This window comes from Acartia tonsa, chromosome 1 (genome assembly GCF_053477335.1).
Source record: "Acartia tonsa isolate MP-2025a chromosome 1, ASM5347733v1, whole genome shotgun sequence".
NCBI lineage: Eukaryota > Metazoa > Arthropoda > Copepoda > Calanoida > Acartiidae > Acartia > Acartia tonsa.
In genome coordinates, this window is record NC_137260.1 from 35,507,259 (window position 1) to 35,531,681 (window position 24,423).

At 30.5% G+C, this 24,423-nt stretch overlaps 1 protein-coding gene across 1 annotated transcript in view; it reads right to left on the minus strand.

Moving 5' to 3' along the window:
* The window catches only part of LOC145327240 (uncharacterized), a 51,604-nt gene extending 44,028 nt beyond the window's left edge, over window positions 1-7,576 (minus strand). Inside the window, exons 1-3 of the mRNA XM_080170827.1 lie at window positions 7,563-7,576; window positions 6,586-7,211; window positions 1,997-2,757 (exon numbers count right to left, since the gene is read on the minus strand). Coding sequence (XP_080026953.1) covers window positions 1,997-2,757; window positions 6,586-7,211; window positions 7,563-7,576 — 1,401 coding nt within the window. The remainder of the gene's footprint in view (window positions 1-1,996; window positions 2,758-6,585; window positions 7,212-7,562) is intronic.
* Between the last annotated feature and the right edge of the window lie 16,847 nt (window positions 7,577-24,423).

Here is a 24,423-nt window from a genome sequence, read left to right on the forward strand (position 1 = left end):
CTTTAATTAATCAGGCTTGATTTTAAATTTTTTTTTTTGATAAATCTGGTGTTCACGACCTTTCGCTTAGAACTCTAAAATTCAAGTAATTGCCAATTGTCCCGTCCCTATATTCATATATGGGGCAGATACTAAGCGATTTTAATCTTGTAATATATGTATGAAATTAGATATGTATTTGTTTATTAAAAGATATTTAGCCTCAAAAACTCCAATAGTATGTTTAGAACAAACTATTTTTAATATATTATAATAATAATATATTTTAATATATTATATTAATTGTTACTAATTCTTAGAATAAGCTTTTTGGGGACATTGCTGTGTAATGCATTTATTAAATAAGACCTTAAGAAAAAGAAGTTTTTAGGTTTTTTCCTATTTAGTCAATGGATAGAGATAGAGATAGGAGAGAAAGAGGAGTAAAAAGATAAGTTAAAACAGAAAAAAAAGATTATATAATGAAGCATTAAAAAGAAAAAAGAAACATCAGCTGAAAGAAAGAGAAAGTCGAAAATGAAATTATAAAAAGAGAGACAAAGGAAGAAAAGGAGTGAAAAAGAACATCTAGAGATCAATGTTTGTGGTTTTTCTGACGATTCCTGTATCATCATACCACAGTGTGACAGTAGAACTAAAGTACATATTCGCCTGCTTCTGTGCTGTTATACTTCTACATATTGACGTTGGAAACTGCCATTTTGTCTCCATATCTCTGTGATTTTGATAAGATAAATGGCAAATATTTTTTCATGAAAGATTTCACTTGGAAATTGTATCTATCTACCTATTTTTATCTTTTATATCTTTCTATTTTAAAGGACGAAGTGTGTCTAATCTAAAAAGTTCTCTAAAGTAAGAGGGGGTGGGGGGGACTATTTTTCCTCCATAAGGTGGTTCTAACTCTTCAAGGCCTTATACCTACGATTTAATATACTTGCGGGGATCTTCTAACCTTTACTTAGTCTAACCTAACCTAAAATAAGCCTCAAATATAGATTTTGATCTTTAAAAGGTTCATTTTTAGTCCATATGCTATAAAAGAAAAATGTTAAAACTTCTTTTTTCTATCTATCTAGTGTTCTGTATATCTTCAATTTTCCTTTTTTTTGTGGTTAAAATGATACTAAAAATTGGCGAATAACATTTGAGACATTTTTTATGGTTTTCTCTTTTCTAAAATTTCTCTTTTATTGGTCGTATGTACTTTAAAATTATTTTGATATTTATCAAAGGGATCTAAAGGGATAAGACAATGACCGATACATTGATGTACATCCCCTATAATGATACATAAAAATTATCCCTGCTGTAGCGTAAAATTAGTGGTTGAAACAATTAATCCTTTGGGACTAGTATAGACAGCACATTGTCCCCTCTTCCTCTGTGAATTCTGCAGATTTTAAATAACAAATTTTAGAAAATCTAGTTTAAACTGTTAAATTTCTTAGGATAAAGCTTTGATAGGGGAAATTATAATGTTGAAAATAATATCTTTGTCTTCTAGTTATTTATCGCATCGTATTTAAAACAGCTTTCCGAGGATTAAAGATTAAAACTTGTTTTGTTAGCCCCGATATGCCGAAGGCACGGGCTAAAAATGGTTTTAATATTATGATTGTACATTTTTACATTCGTATAAAACTGGATATAATTTGACTATACGATACACGATTTTTCAGTTTGGTTCTAATCCAGCGGATATTAATTGGTTTTGAAGACATAATGGAAATGTATTACTAAGTTGGATATATTAATGTGTCTGATTGACTATCTAGTGTAATAAATCTATCTTTAAAATATTTTACCAAAAATGTATCCATCAACCTTACATAAGTTAAAACAAACTACAACTGTTCATTGATGTTCATATGACGTAATGTGACATCACTCCAGGTATAACATCACACTATATTCCAAATTATAAGATTTTTTTAATTTCTAATTAAAATTTCCTATCATGTACCTATCTATCTATCTAATTCATTTTACTAACCTGGTTTCTAATCCAAGAATGAACATGTCCACTCGTGCTGGAACCGCCGTTTACCGCCGCTGAAAACACGCCTTTGCCGCCCACAGTTCCTCTCAAGCTATCTGCATCTAAGTCAACATTTTTGTCACTGTTTGAACCGCCGATGTTTGGCGTAAATTGATCGTTCTTCAAGCGGTGCGATAAACTAGCCGTTGACGGATTTCGGATGTATGTCGTGTGTCGGCGTAATATTTTTGTGCCGGTTCCGACGATACCGGCAATTTTATTTGATATAGATAACGGGTTCTTTAACGAGTGTTTTCTTCCACCGTTATTGTTTGGATTATTATCACTGTTGTGCGAGTTGCTGTTGTGATTCAACGTAAACCTGTCCTTAAAACTTGGCCGCTTAAGCAGACTTATCTTTGAACCCGCCGATTTTGATTCGCTTGAATTGTCCTTGTATATTGACAGTCTATCACAACTGTTTGAACGGCGATTTTTACCGCCGTTTAGTAATTCCTCAGAATTTATGGTAGATGCAAGTGAATCTGGACCGTTTTCACCGTTGATATTAACATCAAACGGCAGGCTGGGAACTGATGTTGCCGTTAATTTGCCAGTTCCGTGACATTGAGTGCATTCTGCCGTTTTTGGCGGGTAGTTGTGATGGTAATCAGCGGCCGATTTTGGCGGGTAGTCGTCAAGGATAAAGTCCAGCCGTCGGTTTGGCGGCTGGAATTGGCTGCTGGTATGTTGGTGAGAGTTATTTGTAGTAGAGCCTGAAAAAAGATAAAAATTAGTAAAAAAGAGAGGCAGATAGAGAAAGGAAGAAAAAAGATATATAGAATGAGAAAGGGGGTCAATGAGATAATGATCTTATTTCAATTTAAATCACAATTATCTACGTTTTAGTATAAGCTTTCCAAATATACATTGTACATATATACATACATATATATTATATATCTTTAAAGACTCATTAATAAATCTTAAGTTTAAAACTTCATGCGCTGTTGAATTTTTAATTAATTACTCTCCGACAATTATCCATCTATCATACTATTCATCTAGCTATCTACATTATTTTGTTTTGATCTTTCTATTCATATGTTTATCAATTTTTTAAACATAATTTTTTAAACAAAAATTCTCATTAATAGGGTAACTGCAATAGGGTTTTAATACAATTATTTTTCCATCTATCCATCCTACCATTTATCTTTCCTTCCATCTATTTATCCATCATTTTTTCTATCTAACCATCTATATATCTATATATCCATACATCTATCTATAACTCCATCAACCCATCCTATTATCTATCTTTCATTCCATCTACTTATCCATTCATATTTCTATCCATCCATCCATCTACTTATCCATTCTTATTTCTATCCATCCATCCATCTATTTATCCATCTACCTTTGTATCTATTAATGTTTAAACATATCTATCCTATCTTTAAATCTATCTATCTATTCATATATATCCATAATTTTGTGTATCTATCTATCATATCTTTAAATATTTCTTTTATCTGTCTATGTATCTATACTATCTTTAGATCTGTGTATCAATCTATTTAGGTGTTGTATGTTGTTTGTTGTGTTTAAAACAAATTCGTGCTAATATATTTAGCAAAACAAGACATGCACACACATATAGATAGATAGATAGAAAATCAGACAAATAAGGAAAGAAATAGAGGAATAGTTAGATCAGATGATAAGATAGTCGAAGTATGGTAGTTCTAATATATTTAGTAAAACAAAAGATGCACACACACATATAGATAGATAGATAGATAGAAAATCAGACAAATAAGGAAAGAAATAGAGGAATAGTTAGATCAGATGATAAGATAGTCGAAGTATGGTAGTTCTAATATATTTAGTAAAACAAAAGATGCACACACACATATAGATAGATATGTAGATAGGTATTAAGACAAATAGATAGATAAAAAGATAGTCGAAGTATGGTATTTCTAATATACTTAAAACAGCACATACACACTTATAGTCTTTAGAATGATGATAGATAGATAGATATTCGGACAAATAGGGAAGGAAATAGAGAAATAGATGTATGAAAATATAGTCAAAGTATGGTATTTCTAATATACTTAAAACAGGACATACACATTCATAGTCTATAGAATGATGATAGATAGATATTTAGAAAAATAGGGAAGATAATAGAGAAATGAATAGATGAAAAGATAGTCGAAGTATGGTATTTCTAATATACTTAAAACAGGACATACACATTCATAGTCTATAGAATGATGACAGATAGATAGATAGATATTCAGACAAATAGGGAAAGAAATAGAGAAATAGATATTAAGAGATATAAGTTTTCCGGAATTTTAATGTAGGGAGTAGATTTGAAATCTGCATCAAATTTTAAGGATTTTTTATTAAATTCGTTTTTTGTAAAATTCTTTATCTAAAAGCGAAAATACATTTTAAGTTAATTAATTTTGACCAATAGGATAGGTGGATTTTAAACTACCTGCGCTCTAATTGGTTGAATGATGTACGACATCCAATCAGAGCGCAGATTTTTTAAATCCACCAATCACAGATGCCAAAATTAATTAACTTAATTTGTATTTCCGCTTTTAGATAAAGAATTATACAAAAAACGAATTTTATAAAAAAAATCCTTAAAATTTGATGCAGATTTCAAATCTACTCCCTACATTACAATTCCGGAAAACTTATATCTCTTAATAGATATATGAAAAGATAGTCGAAGTATGGTATTTCTAATATACTTAAAACAGGATATACACACTCATAGTCTATAGAATGATGATAGATAGATAGATAGATATTCAGACAAATAGGGAAAGAAATAGAGAAATAGACATATGAAAAGATAGTCAAAGTATAGTAGTTCTAATATATTTTGTAAATCAAGACATACACACTTATAGTCGATATATAGATAGATAAATTATAAATTATGTAGATAGATAGACTAATAGATAGATAGTTAGGTAGATAGATAGACTAATAGATAGATATTTAGGTAGATAGATAGACTAATAGATAGATAGTTAGGTAGATAGATAGAGATACAAATAGAGTGAAAGATATGTAGATGACTAGATAGTATGATAATAGAAAGATAATTAATTAGCAAGACAGACATTATCCAGAGTAGGTTTTGTGCTATTTGGTAGAATATGGCAACAAATGCTACAGTTTGTAGTGAATAAATAGATTTTACGAATAATATTGCTTGCTCATATTATGGATAGATAGATAGTTGGCTATATGGATATATATTATAGATAGATAGATGACTAAAGATCGTGCAGTAACACTTAGCCTAGGCTAATGGTTCGTTGATCTTGTTCTACTCTATCTATCTATCTCTATGTTTGTCTTATTCTGTCTGTCCCTCCCTTTCTCTTTTTTTTCTTCTTTTATCTTTTTCTTATTGGTTAATGTTTTTTTTAAATATTATTTCTCACTCTCTCTTTCTCTCTCTCTCTGTCTCTCAATTATGTATCTTTCTTTCTCATTCCTATTCTCTCTATCCTTCTTTTATTTCTATCTACTTTTTCTTTCTCGATCTCTTTTCTCCCTATATCATTTCTTTTCGTTTTTAACTTTCTTTTATTTTCTTATAAATATAATTTAATAAAGAAGGCCGAACCGTTTTAGGGCTATACGCTTTAATATTACTCGCCTTTTATACTTTTTATATAGCTTTAAATTTTGATATGCTTTAGACGTGTTATGCAAGCAACAAGGCATATTATATCAAGTAGTAGCGAAAAAATTACTATAATAAGTTGATGGTAGGCCTTCTTTCATAAATGGTCGTTCATTTTTAATGTCATTTAAGCTTGTTTTTCTTGAAATTGTTGCCTGATGAGACATTAAGGCGGTAAGTTTCGCTTAAACCCTGTGAATGAAGGCTAGAGGCTAGGCCACAAGTTGCATAACCCGAAAGAGAAATCAAAATTAAAGAAAAACATAAAAAGAAATCGTCCAATTAAAAAGATAAATTTTATTATGTACCGTGATTTTCATATTTTATTACTACATACATATGTCGAGGTACGTGCATGAGAATGAAGAAACACCCCACTCCCCCCCCCCCCCTCTTAGAATTTCACTAAAATTGTTTCCTTAAGCCCCGTTTTTTATTTTAAAGTTGGTGTGATAATCATGGGATGGTAAAAATTGGTTACACCTTCCCCCCCCCCCCCTGGCAAAACCCTGTGCACGTGTAGGCAGGCATATGTTGGAATTCAATGAATTTTTGGACTCTTGTATGACTTATGCTTTTTTAATACGGTATTTTTACTGCAATTTACTTCTGTACAATAATTTGAAACAGGGTTAACAACATGCATTAGTAGCTAAGCTCAAAAATAAAAAAGTAAGTAGCACAGCCAAGAAGGCAACCATAATGAGGTGTAGTATAGATGCTTAGTGATCATATAAATCTTTACATTTACAAATCTTTACACAGCAGTCTACATGGCTGAGAAAAAAAACATATCCACTGGGAGTATTGTGACAAAAAGACTAGAAAAAAAATTCAAAAAAAAGATACATTTTTTAAGAAAAAAAGTTCTTACCTGAAAATTTAGCTCTGAAGTCAAACTGTCTCCCTCCAACAATTCCACCAGTATTTTTACTAACGCCTGCAGCAGCATTCTCTGCCAGCTTTTGTTGCTGTTGTGAAGAATAAATGCGGGAGTAATTTGAGTTGGCTCCGCCATCTTTGTTTTTCTTCTTCGACTGTCGCGCCATTTTTTGCACCATATTGCTGTTGGTAGAGGCGGCAATAATGGTGGCTGGCTTGGCGAATGTAACTCCGTGATACCGCCGATTGTGGCTATTTTGTTGGGAAAAATCACTGTTATCACTATAATGGTCATTTTCATCTAGAATTCCGTACTCTTCGCGGTCAGCCAAAAACGGTGGAGATTTCCTGCGGCGTCTGTAGGCAGCCACCGGCGGGGGTGATATAGATAAATGGGATAGGGATCTTGATCGGCGGCTGTGTCTACCATCGCCTTCTAGTGACGTAAAATCACAATCATCGGAAATTACTGACACTCCACAGTCCTCATAATGGTTACCGCCACCGCCGAAATTATCGGCCGTATTTGTAGATGAGGCAGTGCTAGCAGTTTCGGCGTGGAACGGCGGTGAATGGCCGCCACTGGACGGAGAACAACTTGTGCTTCGCCTGTTTTTGCTGTTATGTTATTTTTATATTAATAATAAATTCGGCACAAAATTTGTAATTCAAATATTATGAATGTCTAGGAATCTTAATGAACAAATATAAAAATATAACAAATTTGATATAGGTATCTATATATAATGTGTGTGTGTGTTTTGTCTGTGTGTGCATGTTTGAGTGGTTTTTGTGTGTAAAGGTGTAACTTGGTGTTGCTATTTTTGGTATATTTTTTTGGCAGCCTTTCTTATGCTTGCTCAAACACAACCTAATTTGTAGTAGGCTTGTTTAGGGGGTGGGGAAACAAAACAGCGAAATTTTAAATATGCTTTTTTACGTGCTATTGTACTGTTATAACTACAATACCAGGCGAGTGTCATAATAAGTGTGGAATATTACAACTATTTTATTAAAGACTTTTAGAAAAGGCCTCGCAATCAAAGTGTTTGATATCTGTAACTTAATTTCCCTAATATAAATCATAAAAAATGTAGATAAAATTCATATTGAAAGTAAAAATGTTACTTACTTATAGTATATATATTTTTTGTAAAGTTTTAACTGCTTTGTATAAATATATATATGAAGTATATTAGGAGGTGTTTGTATATAATATGTTGTCCTTGTAAAATTCAACATTAGACCTTGTAATACTATCCAGTGTTGTCATAGGAGTGTCGAGTTCGAATCCCTGGAAATAGTATCAAATCCTGCTTTTTCAAGTTCAGTTGTCTAAATTCATAAATTTATCTGTCTTTATATCCATCTCTGTAGCTATTTAATTGGCATGAATATATAGTTTTTATTATAGGATTTTATTTCAATATAAAAAGGGTACTGGGAAACGCCAATGATTAAATTTTACCTCTGATGAAGTTACGAAACCAACCCAATAACTACATTTGACATCGAAAAACTAGTTGTAATTAAATCAAATTAATCAAAGAAAATCACGAAAACCTTTAGTATTGTAATTTGTCTTTTTTGCATGATCGACAGACAGACGAAAAAAAACATAGATCATGTGAATCTTCACGGAAAATTTCCTCTTTCTATCTCAATTAGCAGCCGAGAAAATCTCTCCCATAGCATTACAAACTAACGAAAAGACGAAAAGTGAATTATAGGGATGCTTGGCATGAAAAGATTTGAAATATATTGTTGTATTTAATATATATGCCTATCAATTTTAGTGTTGCTTTGATTATAGAAAAAAAAATCCATTTTTGGATACCTATTCTTTCTATCTTGCTATCCGTCCAACTATCTATCTATCTATGTATGTTTGCTCCAAATTTGGGTATCTTCTCAGCTTTTTTCCAGCTCTTTGAATATCATATCATTGTATTTGGAATTTGTATGTGTTTGTGTTTGTGTGTGAGAGTGTGTGTGAGTGTGTGTGTGAGTGACTGATTGTGTGATTTATTATAAAGTTTATTGATATAGAGTAAAAGGAAGTCTAAAGCTCCAAAAATGGATATACATGTTCTGAAAAATAAATATTTGAACAGCATAGTCAAAGATGTTAGGGTTTAATTGGATTAAATAGGGAATAGTTGTTTATCGCATCGTATTATAGAAAGATTGTAAAATAGGATTAATACTAAGATTGCCCGGATTAACAAAAATGGGATTGAAAAGTTTTGAACAATTGTCTATAATACGATACCATACATGATTTTTTTCTTCAAAAATTCAATATAGAGATGGATATAATTGAAAGATGAATCTACTTTAAAATCGATATTTAGATATTTTAGGTTGATAATTTAATAATTTTCTAATTTTAAAACGAAAAGGTGTATTTGTTTTAAAAACAGATAAAATAATAGAGTTCAAAGTTGGCAGCCGTAATTAGCCGTTTTGCAATAAGCAACAGACACAGTAAAAGCCAAGACTGGTAAGCATTTTTGTGTTTAGACGCAGCAGATTCTTTGTCAAAGCCAAGTTGAAGTAAAAACGTTACTGCCGAGCCCTATGGTATTTTTTTTCTAAAAATCAAATCGACTGCCACTTTTTTGTTGACTATTATACCCCCATTCAAATCAAATATGGCTTTATACTTGGTGAACTTATGAATTATTATGTAATTTCCATATCTTTCAGTTTTGACATTCATAAAAACAAGCACACACACACACACAGTGGCATGGATGGATAAATATGCAGCGATTTAAATGATCGATTAAAATGTGAATTAAATCATCTACTTCCCCCCCCCCCCTAATCTTTTCAACTGCCAAGCGAATTACTGTTTATTTGACTATAAACAACATAAATACATAATAAAATTACTGAATTAAAGGACACTGGTAGTTAATTTAATCTTTTTACCTTTTTCTTTCCCTTCAAAATTATATCCTTTCAAGTTTACTCCTTTATTGCCTCGCTACTTATGGGCATAATTATTCTTTAAAATTTGTTTTCTTGTTTATGAGAATACTTGTTCGTGTGGATGAAATTTTGATAGGGGAAACTTCAATGTCAATTTTCACCGCTTTGCCTTAATCTTATGCATGTTATCACATCTTCATATTATCTAGCCTCCTATCTACCTAGTAATATATCTATCTATCTCTATATACCTATTTCAACAAAAAAAAATTGACAAAACTTTATTCATGTTATTACATCTAATATATTTATATGTGTATCTTCCCCTAAAACTACCCAGCTATCATATATCAATTACATGATAATTAAATATCTTTCCATGTGCCTTTTCTATATACTATTGGCTGCGCCCCTAGCTTCTAAGGTCTCTCTATTCAAAGGAGTCGAGCAAGTAAAAAGGGGCAAAATAGCCTAAAACCATCCAAAGGCATAAATCTAAAAATAAAATAGCCTAAAACCATCCCTGGACATGTGTGACCCTTCTCTAAAAAGGAGATTTAGATCAGTCCAATTGTTATCGAAATCGAAAGCTACAGACAAAAAAAAACCCTTACTACTTTAAATAATAAGATATATTTACATATATAATATATTTGCTTATGTTCGTTTGTCTGACCTTGAGATTTATCAAGCTTCGCTTTTTTGGATGCTGTTATCCTTGTTTTCTACAAGTTGGATTATATAATAAAATTATTGCACTATAAGTGAAATAAAAAAGAACCTTGTTAATTTTTATAGCCAATTATGAAAAATAATATAACAGCGAAGAGGCTGGGTAGTTTAACCTAGAAATCCTACTGTCCATTCAGATATAAAATAACTGTGGAAATCTTTACCAAATGTTTAAAGATTTCTTAATAAGAAAAACACGGATTAAATTTACGGCCTAATAAAGATTTTTTCTAGGTTAATTACATCAAAAAATGGCCAAGTAATAAATATGACCATGAACAGTTTTCTGAGATGTAAATCAATATTTTTTACAAAATTATTATTTTATTTTTTTACAATAAATAATTTTATACCTATATTAAAATGTTAAATTCTGCCTTTTTTCACTTTAATTAGAAAAGCTTTTATATGAATCTACATTACAGTGAAGCTTAATGCAGGTCCTGTGAAGGAATACGTTCACCCTCCTAGGAGCAATCGTCCCTGGAAAAACCATCCCTTTTTACTTTTCTTTTAAAACTGAAATGAAAATTCCCTGTACCCAAAGAGTCCCCTAGGGGCGGAGCCGCTGGTAAGTTATATTTTGTCAGACTTACAATTATAATCTTATTGTCCTTAATAGTAAAGGAAAGCTCTTATGTAACTAAATTCGGGAATAGTCCCTTTCGTAGCAACGCACCTTAAGGGGCGATTCGTAGTAATTTAAAATGGCTTTTTATAGGTCAATTTAGGTTAGGTTATATTGGGTTAGATGATTGCCCCAGAGGGTTAGGCAATTGGCCCCGCAGGGGCTAGAAATAGAAAAAAAGCTACTGTGAATAATACGAAGAATCGACCCTTAAGGTGCGTTGCCACAAAAGGGACTATACCCCTAAATTCATATGATCAATATATACATACATTCACTAAAGATTTTCAAAATCTTAATGCTCCTTTTATTTCCATCCATTTCATACAAATTTGGTAAGTTTTGTTATTGCTAAACTTTTTGAGAGATAGATGTCCTTGTTAACAAGTGTCTGTCGGCTTCTCTTCTATATATCCTTAACTCAAAACTTGGACCACTCCTATGGTTGTATGATTATGAGTATGACCATAGAATTACAGCCTGAGCGTGTTGTTACACTACTATGACTAATAATCTTTAGGAATCGCCATAAGATGAGTTGTTTTTATTTAAGCATATAAGGATATAGAGAAATTATGGAAATTTTCTTTCTTTCAATTTCTCTCTCTTTTTGCCTTTTCTTTCTCTCTCTTGTTTTCTCTTTCTTCCAATATGTAAATTATATTCAAATTAAATTGTTAAACTTATATTGTCATGCTACTAGTACTAACGTAATAATAGATGAATTGATAGATGGATATAGGGATTATAGATTTTATATCTCTTTCCCCCATATCCTTTACTTGTTTATTTTTACCTATTTCATCCAGAGGCATGCAAAAGGGGCTATAAGGGGTGTATCCACTCCCCTGGCCAAATTAAACAAAAAATATTGTTGCATGCCTCTAATTCCATTTCTCTATTTTCCAACCATTCATCCATCTATCTATTTCTCTCTATTTATCTATCTTTTTTTCTTTTCTTTTGTAATCACCTATAATGATTATACCCTATGATGTCTTAACATGAATAAAATTTTGGTTATGTTTTCACTATCAAATAGATAGGTGGATACTTGGGAAACAAGGATGACAACATTTATAAAAGCGAAGCTCTGAAACACTAGGACAAACGACATTAACACTTGTAGAGTGTCATAACTAAATAATTAGAACATAAATGTATAAAAGTCGAATCAAAATTGCAAGTAAATTTGTTTAACAACTGCTTAAATAGAGGATACTATTTAAATTTTTAGTGATTTTTCGTTTATAACATTGTACTTTGTTGTTATAGGAATAAGTATTTAAACATCAGATGATTTGTTGTTTAAAAGATTAAAAATGAACATGTTTAAAATGAACGTACGGACTTTTTGGTTACGATTATAGAATTGCTACCGACTCTAATTATAGAAAAGCTTCGCCTTTAAAAAAGAGGAATTAGAAAAGATAAATATCAATTTAAGCAATTGATTTACAACTTATTGGGAAATAAAATTATAAATTATGTCATCTGTTTCAATAAAAAATATAAACAAGGATGACAACATCCATAAGTAGCGAAGCACAAAAAATCGAAGATGGGAATACGTACAGGTAGATTTAAAAGGTTTTTACTAAAATCAAGAATAGATTTATTGGATAAAATAAATATGAAACCTTGTTTTATTTTGTATGATGACGATGGTCAAAGTAAATTATATTAAAGATGCTCATAACAATGGGAAAAATTATTTTGATACTGATATCCCATAAAAGTTTGAAAATTGGATCAAAATAAACTAAGATCTTGAGAAATATGTAAAACATATAAAAATAGCCAAAAACCTGATAAAAGGCAGTCTGGCCGCCATGGTTGTTTTCTTAAAACGACAAAAAATTTAATTTTTAAATCCTTAAAAACTTCAAAAATTTGGAAAATCGGACCATATACACTGAAGATATAGAAAAAAGTGTTAAATATATTTATAAATAGCCTAAAACCTGCCAAAAAGGCAGTCTGGCCGTCATGGTTATTTCCTTTAAAGACGGGAAATTTAATTTTGAAATCTACAACTGAAAAAACTTTGAAAATCGGACTATAAACACTGAAGATATGGAGAACAATATTAAAAATATAAAAAAAAACAGCCTAAAACCTGCTGAAAAGGCAGTCTGGCCGTCATGGTTGTCTTCTTTAAAAGACGGGAAATTTAATTTTGATATCTATAACTGAAAAAATTTTGAAAATCGGACCATACACTGAAGATATGGAGAAAAATGTGAAAAATATAAAAATAGCCTAAAACCTGCTAAAAAGGCAGTCTGGCCTTCGTGATTGTTTCTTTAAACGACAGGAAATTTAATTTTGATATCTGTAACTGAAAAAATTTTGAAAATCGGACCATAAACACTGAAGATATGGAGAAAAATGTGAAAAATATAAAAATAGCCTAAAACCTGCTAAAAATCGGCCCGACCGCAAATGATGTTTTAAAGTCAATTGTGCTCCTTAATAATGGGAATGTTGTCAAAAAATTTCAGCATTCTAACTTTTATAGGAACTGAGTAAATCCCATTTCCCCCATAGCGTTACGGACGGACTGACTGACTGACTGACTGACTGACTGACGGACGGACGGACAAAGTGAATTATAGAGTAGCTTCGCTACTAAAAAGATTATGGACTTCTAAACTAGATATGGTCAAGTTAATGGAAAAAATATAAATGGAACAAGGATGACAACATCCATAAGTAGCGAAGCACAAAATCTATAATAAAAAAGACAAACAGACAAAGTAATTGATAGAGCTGATTAACTGTTTCCATAACAAAGAAAAGAAAGAGATATATATGCAAATAAATATGCAAAAACTTAAAATCACGAAACTTTGAAAAATTAAGGTTTATATCTGAAAGTTTTAAAAAGAAAGCACCTTAAAAGCAATCAGACTACCAATAATTTTTCATACCTAAGTATGGGGCATAAAGTCAGTAATATTGGCAAGTTTCAGTTGTGTATTTTTTGTAGGAGCCGAGAAAATATGTTGCAAAAAGTAAAAGCGGTTAAAGAGCTGTTTAGAAGCAGTCTGGCCGCTATTGATGATAAATACTTAATTATGCTTCATATTGTTGGGAATGTTGACAATAAGTTTTATCCTTCTATCTTTTACAAAAGCCGAGAAAATCAGTTTTAAAAAATAAAAGCGGCTCTAAGCTGCTTAAAAGCAGTTCGACCGCTATTGATGTTTCTTACTTAACTATGCTCCATATTGATAGGAATGTTGACAAGAATTTTTAGCCTTATATCTTTTACAGGAGCCGAGCAAATCAGTTTTGAAAAATAAAAGCGGCTAAAAAGCTGCTTTAAAGCAGTCTGACCGCTATTGATGTTTTATACTTAATAATGCTTCATATCAATAAGATTGTTGACAAGAAGTTTCAGCCTTCTCTCATTTACAGGTGCCAAGAAAATCAGTTTTGAAAATTAAAAACGGCTAAAAAGCTGCTTAAAAGCAGTCCGACCGCTAACGGTGTTTTATACTTAATTATGCTACATAATGATGGGAATGTTGACAAAAAAAGTCAGCCTTCTATCTTTTGTAGGAGCTGAAAAAATCACGTTTCCCCCAAAACGTTTCAGACAGACAGACATACAGACGGACATTTCAAATTATAGAGTAGCTTCGCTACTAAAAATAGATATTGAATCGGTTAGTCTACATTTTAGGAATTCTTTGGTCTACTCCTCAACAGACTTTAGGCTATTTTGCAGAAGGGTTGGTCGATTTTTTCTAAGATAAAAGGGTAAAAATAAAAATATAGACTTCTATTTGTTTTCCTATAAAACAAAATCAAATATAATATTGGTTCATACTAAGAGACTAAGGTCAAAGCTACTAGCATTAAGATAAAATACTAAAGACTAAAGGTTACTACTTAGTACTTATTATTGCAGTTTAAGAATTTTTATTGCTAAAATGTTGTGGTTAATTTTTTAAATCTTCACAAAATTTAAATCCAAGGTTTTGGTCAAATTATTACCAACTTAAATTTTTTCAAAAAACTTAATTAAATGGCAATTATTTTATTTTGATTTTTCAAAGACTACCCTATAAATTGATAGAATTATGAACAAATAGATAGATATAAAACCAACATAAAGTCAATGACATCTAGAATGAAATATTTTATTGCATTTAAAGATTTCTCGAATTGTATAAAAATACATAAGCATATTAGTCTATGCTAGGCTTCTAATGAACTGTCATAACGTGTTTTCTTAATGATTTTAAGAATCACATTTCAAGAAAATAGCAAAGTCGGTTTCAATAGATGTTTAATACCATCGTGTGACAGTATAACTACAACCTGTTATCCTGTCCTATTGCTGTCACTGTAGGACCATAGAAATATATTTGAGTGTGTGAATTTTGCGAATATTTTTACACATGAAATGCTGCTGTATATTTTTTGCAGCGCAGTTGCTATATTATGAAGACTGACACACAATTATAACAGAGAAACTACTCTATAGACCTTATACTTAAGTAACATTTTGTTTATCATTTGTTCTATTAGCCTTGCCAGACTTCTTGCTGTCAATTTATTTCTCATTCTTTCTTTTTATTTCAATTTTGCTCTCTCTCTCTCTCTTCATTATCTCTTTTCTTCTTTCATTCGCTCTTTTTCTATCTCTCTTTTTTTCTCTTTCTCTCTCATTCTCCTTCTCTCTCCATATATATCTGGCGCTCTCTCTCTCTCTCTCTCTCTCGCTCTTTCTCTTTATATCTATCTCCATGTCTCTTTGTAAAAAGACATATGTACCAAATTTGCAAATATATATTTAAAAGAAATCAATGCTAATTTTTATGCAAGGACGTTGCAAGGGTAACAAGAACAAAAATAAACAGAATTAATGTTATACCTGGCAATAATCATATGAAAAAATACAATCAAAGTTAAATACCATAGAAAAATGCACAAAAAAGTCACTTATGTCTCAAGAGTTATATATTCTTATTTTTATGGTGTAAAATTATAGCATGTCATTTGGAATAACAATTATGTAAGATTTGGACTATAAGGTTCACAAATGTACGAAAGAACGTTCCAATAGAATAATAAAAGTATACAAAAGCTTTGCTCTTCAAAAAAATTTAGACCAATGTCACACAAACAGAATTGTTCTGTCACGTTTAAAATAAAAATATTCAATGGTAAAATTATAGATTTTGTTGCTTACTTAGATGTGTTAGTTCTATTTATGGACTAACTTAAATATTATCCTACTAGCGGCTACGCCCCTAGAGGCCTCTAGGGGCACTCAAGGAAGGGAGAGTCGAAATTGAAAACCTAAGTAAAAAAAATACTTTTTTGGGGGGGCGGAATTTTTTTTTTTGGGATGTGATGCCCCCTCTATTTTTATATTTACTTTTATAAAACTTCCCAGGACCTATGAGAAGCTACCCTGTTAAGGTAAAACCCGATCGGTTCATCGGTTAGCGAGATCCTTCGGTACAAACACAAAGACAAACAGACATCCTGTTACTTTAGTATAAAGAGTTTTCTTTTTTTCCTTGTATCTTTTCCAAACCTATTCTCTTTTCATTTTCTTTCTAACTCTTAACAATTTATTTCCTACATTCTATTTTTCATTCAATTTCTACTTTGATCTTTAACCTAATCTATTTTTGATCATCATGTTATCACATTTTTCAGGAAAGTTGGGTTTTATAGCTAAACAATGTCATAGCATGACAGTGGAATTATAATATGGACAAACATACTTCTATGCTGTCATTCTGTTTTAACTTTGGAACCAAGGGAATGTTTTTGAGGCCAAGTCTTTGGCCACAATTAGCATAATTACTAACATGCAATTTATAGATAGATAGATCATTAGATAAAATCATAGATAGATAGATCATTGAAATAAATCATAGATAAATAGATCATTGAAATAAATCATAGATAGATAGATCATTGAATAAATATATAGATAGATATTTCATTGAATAAACTCATAGATAGATATCTCATTGAATAAATTCATAGATAGATAGATCATTGAATAAACTCATAGATAGATAGATCATTGGACATAGATCCTCAAATAAATTCATAGATATATAGATCATTGAATTAAATCATAGATAGATATCAGATAGATCATTGAATTAAATCATAGATAGATAGATCATTAAATTGCTAGTCTCATAAATTGATAGATAGATTGTCTATTTTGGAAAGTTCGATAGACCTGTGATTTATCTATTTATCTGTCTATCTAATATGACTATTTATCTGTCTATCTAATATGTCTATCTACCTATCTAATGTGGCCACAATGAGTATATAATTATTAACCATCATTTTATATCACGCAAGCAACTTCAGTGAGGGAAGGGACAATAGCATAAGAAAAAAATACATCACTCACAACATATTGAAACTAAAAATTTCACAAAATTAGAAGTAAAATTATCCATTATCCCATCCCTGAATCCCATTACTAAATGATGGCCCCCCAAGAAATAGAAAAAGTAACATAAATGTCTAAATAAGATGTTAAATAACTTCAGAAATATTGAACAAATAAATTTCAAATTTTACTCAGCAGATAAATATTTTTTGAGTAGTTATAGAAATAAAAAAGGACTTTAACGAATTTATAAGAAAACATCGTATATCTGTACGATTTAGGTCAAAGAAAGATAAAAAGCAAACAATCGACTTATTTAGCACTTTTGTGGATCATATGGATATTTTCATTTCTAAAGTAAGAAAAACACAAAGATATACAAATGGATACCAAAATTCATATAAAGATAGTTCAAAAGCAAACTAGCTGAGTACCAAGATAGCAAGTAACTATCTTTGCATGTTAACATCATTTAAGGTTGCATATGTTTATCTTCTTAACGGTCATTCCTAGAGTAAATGAATTGCAGTTTTGTGACACTATATTAACAAGATAGCTATATCTTAATTTTTATTATCATACTATAGTATTACACAACTATAGGATGAACCTTCTATAAACACCATAAAATATGCCGGCTTCAAAACTTCAATGTTTCCAAAGAGGTTTAGAATTAATATTATATAGAATGTATGGACAGAAAATTAATAATTTAGGAAATTAGAGATAGGTAGATTGATAAAGGGATTAATAGAGAGAAAATAGATTGATAGATCAATAAAGAGATGAATAAATACACAGACAAGTAAATCTAAATTCATGTGATTATTTATTCACTAACTTTTTTTCTAGATCCCTTGATTGAAATTTTTTATGGGAACTATTTTTGCAAAGTAAATACTTTTTAGCTACTTTGAATGTTGGATTTGATGGCAAATTTCAAGACCAAAAAAAGGTTTAGGAAAGGTTTTTCATTTCTGTAAGCTTTTTGTGCACCTATCATCCATTGTTAACAAATATTTTTCAAGGGTAAAAAAATAGAGAGGGGGGGTATACACTTCATTTGCATTTTTGTTTCTCTGTAAAATTGGTTTGCAAATTTTGAATAATTTCCATACTGTTTTGTCTTTATACCTGCTTGTTGCTGGTTTATTATCCTATTATCTAGACTTTTAATTTAGCAACATACACATACAGGTTTCATAAAAAATATTAAGGTAGTATGACAGCATGGTATCAGGTTAGTACAATTTTAAAATATGCAAGATTCTATGTAGTATTATAACTTAAGAAACTTCATGTACAACACTAATTTAAATAGCTTGCATGTGCCTAACAGAGTGAACTTCAGAGCAACTTTTGATAGTATTTAATTAAGTTTGTTGTTGTTGTATTTTATATTGAACTGGAATGTGAAAATAATAACATCCTGTTTTTGTTGATTCATCAACAGGACTGCATTCACCTAATTCCAGCCTACACATACACGACAGGTGTCTTACTTTTATGCCCTTAATGAAACAATTTATATTGACCAACTGACATGCACGAGTTATTCAGTAAATTTACAACCTTTAACACATTGACTAGTCTAACAGTAATACATCTATTGAACATACACTTGTTATTGTGATTTTGCGCATTTTATTCATGGGCCAGTGAGCGTAAATGCCGCGCTAATGTTGTTAGTACTAGTGAGCGTAAATTAGTGAGATAAATGAATCCACAACTGTATTTTGGGAGAGCCATCATCTAAAATGTCAACACATATCCTGAAATTCATGTTTAATAGTGATGATAAAGGACAATAATAACAAGAAGATTATTTTTTTTAATGCTTAATGTTTGATTTGTTTGTCACTGAAAATTGTTAAAGGGAAGTAGTTAAAAATGGATATACAGTAAATTATCTCTCATAATAAACAGTATTTTTTTATGTTTATACAAGTGAGCGTAAATGCCGCGTTAATGTTTAGAATTAATGGCGGGAACAGAGAGAACATGAGAGACAACAAACCAAATATGGGTACTTATGTGACATTTCCGTAAACAAGGCTTTTTAAACATTCTTATGTTTAAAAATAAACTTGAATATTAAATTTTTATAAAAATTCTCATTTCACCAAAGTAAATAGTTTTACAGTGGAATAGAAAGATAGAAAATAAGCAGATAAACAGATAAAAACTAATAGAGATCCTGTTATCCATAGTTATATAGATAGATAGATTGTAAGATAGCCAGATAGCTAGCTAGATAGACATAAAATTGCAAATACAAGGAGCAAATAGTGTGCTTCCAGACATATATTTTTCTTATTTACCCAAATATCAAAATGTTATCTGAAAACAGGGACAGATTTTAGAAAAATTAAGTCAATTTCAATCATGGAATATGGGTATTATACTTGTCTAATAAGAATATGAAGGCATAAATTGGGCCAATTTAAAATCCATAAATCATCAAAACCATGAAATTATTAAAATTGCTGAAGAACTCTCCTTATTTTATGACTTTTTTCAAAATAGGAAGACATCAAATATTTGACTACAGACAAGTAGTATTTACATTAATTTTGCTAATATTGAGTTTCAGAAAACAAGGATGATTTTATTAAAGTGCACATATCCATGTATCCTGTTGTGTAGCCATAAAAATCTTTATTCACTATTGATACAAATCTCAAGTGTGTAAAAGTAAAGTAGCTGAATATATCATGTCTGTATAACTAGTTTAATTTTGGACTAAAAGTTAATAATTTGCCCAAAATTATAGTGTTGGTTCTAGCTAGGTTTAATCCTATTTTATAAAATTGTAAGGTTTATTTGTCGGTAGGTAAAGATTTCAATAAATACTGAATCGATTGAGTACTCATTTTAAGGGAAGTTTGACATAGGTCCCTGGATGGTTTTAGTCTTTAGTTAATAGTCTATAAACCTACTACCACAGATTATATAGATGCTAGAGGCGTAGCTACTGGTTTACTATAAGGTATTAGTAGGATGGTTTCCCCTAATAAACCTTGCAGGGCGAAGCCACCAAGTTATCAAACAAAAGGATAATTCTGTATATCTCTTTCTTAATCAGTCTATCTGTATCACACATATTAGATAATAGAAGGCTAAAATTATCCCAATTTTAACAAAAAAAATAGTCTAAAGTAGACCTACGAAATAACCAAAGATTTTATGATTGAAGATATGTGATATACAATAAAAGAATGTTAATTGATTGAATAAACAAAATTGTGCCAATAAATAATATTTTGACTTTAAGAAAATTTATTCTTAAAATACATTTTATACCAAAAAACACATTTATCAAGAAAAATTTAAGGCACAAAATAGTTTCTAAAGGTCCAAAACTTCATAAAAACAACATGCGTCAATATATAAATTCAACGGACAGTCAATGTGAATCTCAAAAGTATTTTAGAAAAATGGCAATATGCAATGGAAATTGAAAATTTATCTGGCCTGAAATACTATGTATTTGGGTTAGAACGTAATCACACTTCCTTAAATAGGTAGATTTCAAGTGCTGTTTGATGCCATATTAACAAGATATGATTTAAACATGGAATAGCATGCTTCTCTGCTGTCACATTATTGTAACCAAATGTCTTTAAAATCCTCCTAAATGCTTAATAGGTATACAGTTACACTTCTTTTAGATGAAAATTACTATAAAAAAAAACAGGTCAATTTTTATAATTAGATAATTTATACCATTTTTTCAAATCTATTCTAGATTATTTTGTTAAAAACAAAAGTTTAATTTGTAATAATTTGACTCAAAATATCACATCAATTTTAAAATTTTAATAAACAAAAGATTTATGTCGGATATCTAAAACTGTGCTACAATTTTGACATGGGTTTTTGATTGCCGTTATTGTCCGTAATAAGGCTGCAAGTGCAAAGTATCCTGTATACTAAAATAGCAATATGTGTTCTAGGAAGATCTCGAAAACGGATAAACCAATAATTGCCTTCGGGTTTTGATTGCCTTTGTTGTCAGTAAAAAAAAACTACAAAGTATCTTTATAGTATACTAGTTAGTTGTATGTGTTCCAGCAATATCTCGTCAACGGCTAAACCAATAATTTTCAGTAAAGTTGAGTGCTGGTCATGGGCAGATTTTGGTATCATATGAGAAGGGGTTTTGGAGTAGGAGAAAATCCGACAAAATAATATATAAAATTATATTTAAATGGAACCGTGCCAAAAATCTAAAACTGGGTAAGTACTTTGAATCCCAACCCAACCTTTTTTTTTGTAAAAAAAAGAGGTGAAAAAAATAAGCTAGGGATGTACGTAGCAACTAGTATCTTAAATATATATGCAAGGGAAAAAAAACGAATGCTGCAAGCCTGCAATAAAAATATAGATAGATAGCCAAATAAATTTTGCTATAAAACCACTGGACTCTCTCTTTGGATTGAAAAATAATGATGGCAAAAAACTATACCACAACCTAGGATACTGATAAGTATTAAGTATTAATAATCCTAATAATAAAGTAACAGGATGTCTGTCTGTTTACTGTCTGCCTGTAAATCTATCTATAGGTATCGAGGATCTCGTTTACTGCTGAACCGATCGGGATCTTCTTTACAGGGTAGCTTTTCATGGGTCCCGATAAGGTTTATAAATTATCTGTGTGAAGGTACCACTACCAACGCAAGAGAAATCAACCCCACCCCCTTAAAACATTTTATTACTTTTTTTTATTTCTGAATAAAAAATTGGGTTATTGAATTCAACTCCCCCCTCCTTAAGTGCCCCTAGAGGCCTCTATGGACGTTGCCGCTAGTCTTATATGAAGTAGTAAGGTTTTTTTAGCTTACGATTTTGAAAGCTAATGAACCGATTAAAATCTCAATTTGAGCATTCTAGAGAAGCTTCACATTGATTTCGAGATTGTTTTATTCTATTTTATTTTTAGATTTAAATCTAGGAATAGGATGGTCTTGAGCTATTTTATTTTCTTCCCAATAATAAGGTGTTCTTAACCCTAACCCTTTTAAACTTCTAGATTAAAAAATCTAACATATGTTATGAAACAAGAAAAAGTCATTAATTACAAACCATTTAATACAACCAACACAGTTTTTAAATTCCTTAAGTTTATAATATAACAGTGCATTGGTATGCAAGCAGAATCTGACATTTGATTGTGATACCAAGATATTTTGTAACTTTAGAATCTGCAAATTTTGGTTGCAAATCAATTTATCATTAGGCCCTATTGTCTTATCTAGAAATGATTCTCTAGCCTTAGGAAAGTCTTATTAAAAGATAAGTTAGATAGAGAAAGGATAAGTTAGAAAGAGAAAGAAAGACAAGGAAGATCTTATCCATATTAGCAAAGTTTTATAATTGCGAAGATTCAGATTTTCTGAAAATTTTGATCTAAAGCTATTATTATTTATATTTTACAAATTCATCTATTCAAACAAGGAAACGTTGTGACATACTCACCGATATTTCCAAATTTATGAATATTCTATTAAAAATATGTATTCAATATAAAAAAAACTATTTATACGAAATTAAAAGTTCTGACACTGAAAAAAACATAGCGATAAAAAAAATATTATTTAAATGTTTCTGTATTTCTTTCTTTTTATCTTTCAAACTAGCTAGCTATCTTTTTATTATCATTAAAACTAAAATTAACAAGGATGACAACATCCATGAATGCAAAGTTAAACAAATTCGTTAACTAATGAAGTGAAAAAATAACTAAAATAAAGGATGCTCAAATTAGACATACGTGCGTTTGGGACGTAAATATAGAGTTGTTACGCTTATAATTATTATTCTTAATCGTTAAAGGATTCACAAGTTTAATGATTAGTTAAATTATTCTTTCCAGATTTTAAATAAAATAACAGGAATCCTCGCAAAAGTTTTGAACTACATAGGACGATTCTAATATAAATATTAATGCTAACCGTATCGTGAACCTATTCTAAAATGTAGAAAAGCTTTACTCAAAACAAGGATGACAACATCCATAAGTAGCGAAGCATAAACAATTAAATAAGAATTTAGATATTAGTTGACAAAAGCATGTATATTAGGAAAAAATCACGAAACCTTTTCACCATTGTTTTTAATTTCTTAATATTTATTTATATTTCATTACTATGACAGACTGACGGTCAAAGTAAATTACATACTGGATGCTCAGAACAACGGGAAATTTAATTTTGATATGTTTAACTACAAAAATTTAAAAAAAAACGGACCATAAACACCAAAGATATGAAGAAAAATGTGAAAAATATAAAAATAGCCAAAAACCTGCAAAAAGGCAGTCTGACCGCCATTGATGTGTTCTTGAAACGAAAGGAAATTTAATTTTGTAATCTATAACTGAAAAACTTTGGAAATTGGGCCATAAACACCAAAGGTATGGAGAAAAATGTTAAAAATAAAAAAATAGCCTAAAACCTGCTTAAAGGCAGTCTGACCGTCATACTTGTTTTCTTGAAACGACAGGAAATTTAATTTTGATTCTATAACTGAAAAAATTTTGGAAATTGGACCATAAACACCAAAGATATGGAGAAAAATGTGAAAAATACAAAAATAGCCTAAAACCTGCTAAAAAGCGATCCTATCGCCATTGATGTTTTATAGTTAATTGTGCTCCTTGATAATGGGAATGTTGTCAAAAAATTTCAGCCCTTTATCTTTTATAGGAGCCGAGAAAATCACGTTTCCCCCAAACTAAGACGGACAGACGGACAGACGGACAGACGGACAGACGGACAGACGGACATACGGACAGACGGACATTTCAAATTATAGAGTAGCTTCGCTACTAAAAATAGTGCATATGCTATTAAAATGACATTATGCACAATTACAAAAAGTGTTGGATTGTGTGTATGTGTGTGTGCGTGCGTGTGTTTGAGCAAGTAGTTCCTAAAATGATAGTATTACAGAACATTTTTAAGCTAAGTCAGCTAGATATTCTACAGTAATAGTAAGATAGAAAAAACTATAGGGTTAGATTGATGTGTGTAAAATCTTGCATTAAACCTGCAATTAAATTCAGCACTCAATAACTATCTAAATATCTTTCTATCCATCTTAATATCCATTTTGATATAACCATTTTTTTCACTTTGAAATAC